This window comes from Cherax quadricarinatus, chromosome 58 (assembly GCF_038502225.1).
Source record: "Cherax quadricarinatus isolate ZL_2023a chromosome 58, ASM3850222v1, whole genome shotgun sequence".
Lineage (NCBI taxonomy): Eukaryota > Metazoa > Arthropoda > Malacostraca > Decapoda > Parastacidae > Cherax > Cherax quadricarinatus.
Window position 1 is genome coordinate 9,674,453 of NC_091349.1, and position 3,024 is coordinate 9,677,476.

The 3,024-nt window shown below is 42.2% G+C and overlaps 1 protein-coding gene across 2 annotated transcripts in view; it reads right to left on the reverse strand.

The window, feature by feature from the left end:
- Nucleotides 1–1,566: 1,566 nt before the first annotated feature.
- unc-119 (unc-119 lipid binding chaperone) overlaps nucleotides 1,567–3,024 on the reverse strand; it is a 194,893-nt gene continuing 193,435 nt past the window's right edge. The window contains exon 6 of one of the 2 annotated variants that reach the window (XM_070097598.1): nucleotides 1,567–2,710. In XM_070097598.1, the coding sequence (XP_069953699.1) occupies nucleotides 2,589–2,710 (122 nt within the window). In that variant the 3' untranslated portion in view covers nucleotides 1,567–2,588. The remainder of the gene's footprint in view (nucleotides 2,711–3,024) is intronic. The other variant, XM_070097597.1, reaches the window with a different exon arrangement.

Below are 3,024 nucleotides of genomic sequence, written 5' to 3' on the forward strand. Positions count from 1 at the left end.
AACAAGGTGTTAGAAGGTTGAGAGTGTAGGTGATGAGCGCCTCACCTGGTTTTATCACTGGTCAGGGACACACACACACACACACACACGCGGGGCCAGGAGCTAAGACTCGACCCCTGCAACCACAAATAGGTGAGTACACACACACACACACACACACACACAAACTTGGCCGTCCCAACACTCGTCAACGCTTAACTGTTATCAAAACTTATAGTTTATAACTATGAAGTCAGAGATGCTGCACTAATTCTTTATCTTACCAGAACTCTGAAGGGCTAGTCTCTCTCTCTCTCTCTCTCTATCTTTCTGTAACTCTCTGACTTCTTTTTCCTCTTCTCTCTCCTTGCTTCAGTTTTTTCTTCTCTTCCCCTTGCTTTTTCTTTTCCTTTGTCTCATTTCCTCTCTCGATGTATCTTCCCTACCCACTCCTACCATTCATCACTTCCATGCATATGATAACATAAACAAATATTCTCTCAGTATTCATGACTCTCAAAGTTCTACAATTGGAATAAACTCTTAACTTTCAACTCTCATGACTCAAAAGTTCCTAAAAAAAAATCAATATTATCTCTCTTTCTGGCCCAACACTTCCCAACTTTAACATTTTACTAAGGAGACGCATACCTGTTTCTGAAACAGTAGCAACTGCAGCAACAGGAGCTCCAACAGCAGTTACTGGTGAACCATGACATACAAACACGTCACTCTGGTCAGGAGAAAGAAGCAACAAAAGAACTGCTCGTGAAAACTGCGTGTGTTTTTGTTTAATTTTGATTTCAGATTGGCAAAGTTGGGCGAGTTTTATTTGATTCTGGGGGAGATCTACGCCCTTCCCTCCCCTCCCTTCCTCTCAGTATACCTCCTCGTGTTGTGTATCCCACACTTATACACAACACTCCCTCCTTTCTGTATACCTCCTCGTGTTGTGTATCCCACACTTATACACAACACTCTCTCCTCTCTGTATACCTCCTCGTGTTGTGTATCCCACACTTATACACAACACTCTCTCCTCTCTGTATACCTCCTTGTGTTGTGTATCCCACACTTATACACAACACTCTCTCCTCTCTGTATACCTCCTCGTGTTGTGTATCCCACACTTATACACAACACTCTCTCCTCTGTATACCTCCTCGTGTTGTGTATCCCACACTTACAATACTGTCAGATTCTCCTCACTGGCGTGAAGGGAGCTCTAAGGAGCTGCCTTCACGCCAGTGATGGGCTCTTCCCGAAACTTTACATGACCCCTACGAGTTTAGCGCTTCCCAATGATTAACATACAATTCCAATTTCCTCTGTTGTAAAGTTTAGCCAACGCTGCAGATACATCCACTGTCTACATACACATGTATGTACGAGTAATATATATATATATATATATATATATATATATATATATATATATATATATATATATAGAGAGAGAGAGAGAGAATGTAAATTTATATTAATTTTTATTTCCTAAATTATTTCTATGTATTATCTGCCAAGTTGTCACTGCTGCCATACCTGTGTATAGTTGCTAAATATATGTAGGCTTCAGTCCACTGTTTAATTTCTCTCCCTCCTTCTATCCTTTGTTTATCAACTCTCTCTCTCTCTCTCCTCCCTCCTTCCATCCCTTGTTTATCATCTCTCTCTCTCTCTCTCTCTCTCTCTCTCTCTCTCTCTCCTCCAAATAGAGCCACCTCTCTCCATTTGTTGCTATTCGCCCCCTTCTCTCGTCTCCCCTTGACTCTCCCCTCCCTTCCTCCCTTCAGCTTTTTTCTCCCCCTCTCTCTCGTCTCGCCTTCTTTGTCTTGTTCTTTACATAAATACTATTTTCGCCTCATTTTATTACCCTTTCCTCTGTTATTACTTGTAATAATGTTTTGGTGAGGTGATGGTGGTGGTGATATACATGGCTTTGTGGGAGACATAATTGGTGGGGATGCCAGTGGTGGGGGTTGCTTGAAGAGGAACCTTGGGGGGGGGGGGGAGGTCCACAAGCATTGGAGGTTTTCAGGTTTTCCTCCAGAGGAGGGTGGAGCAAAAAAAAGGTAGAGGTTGTAGCAGCACTCCTGGAAATTGTTGGAGTATGACGGAGGCAGTGATAGCAGTGGTTCTTGGTGGTGGAGATGAGGGGGCTTCTACGAGGCTGTGGTGGAGGTTTCAAACGAGTTATTTGGCCCACTTGCTGGTAGCGGTGGTGAATAGAGGTAGTAATAGTAGTAGTAGAATTAGTAGTAGTAGTAATAGTAGTGGAGTTGTTGTTGTTGGAGAGATTGTTTTTTGCTGGAAGAGTTGGTTGTAATAGCTATCGGAGAAATTGGTTTCTGTGCTGGAGGAAGTGATGTCGTTCTTGTTGGAGGAGGTGGTTGTTATTAGTGAAACCTGGTTGTGTTGGCGCTAGAGTATCTGGTGTTGGTTCTGCTGATGGGGGAGACACTGGTGTTGGCGCTGGACTATCCGTTGCTCTGCTGGTGGTGGTACTGTTGTTGGTGTGGATAAAGTTATCACCTCCCCCCAGCTCCACTACTGCTGTTGTAGACCGCCGTTGTATTGTTGGTGTGGATAAAGCTACCCCCTCAGCTCCACTACTGCTGTTGTAGACCGCCGTTGTAGGCGTAGTCTGCCTTGTTATGCATAATGAGCTTGTCGTCGACAAAGTAGAAACTGTCACTACGGGTGTCGAACGGATTCTTGATCATCTCCTCAGCTGCCCAACACAAAGACAAACATTAGAATTAGTTCACATTTTAGAAAAACATTATCAGTATCATTATCATTACTGGATGAATAAGACTCGTGTCACACCTCGGTACCATTATTTACGAAAGGTTCCGTCCGCGCAGCAGGCTTTTAGAATTGAATTTAGAGGTGGCTAAAAAACTGTAAGAAAATTGCTGCGAAGGCGAAGCGTTTCGTAAATAAAAATACCAAACTGTTTCATAATTATGCATTTTAAATAATAATAATAATAATAATAATAATAATAATAATAATATTAATAATAATAATATTAATAATAAT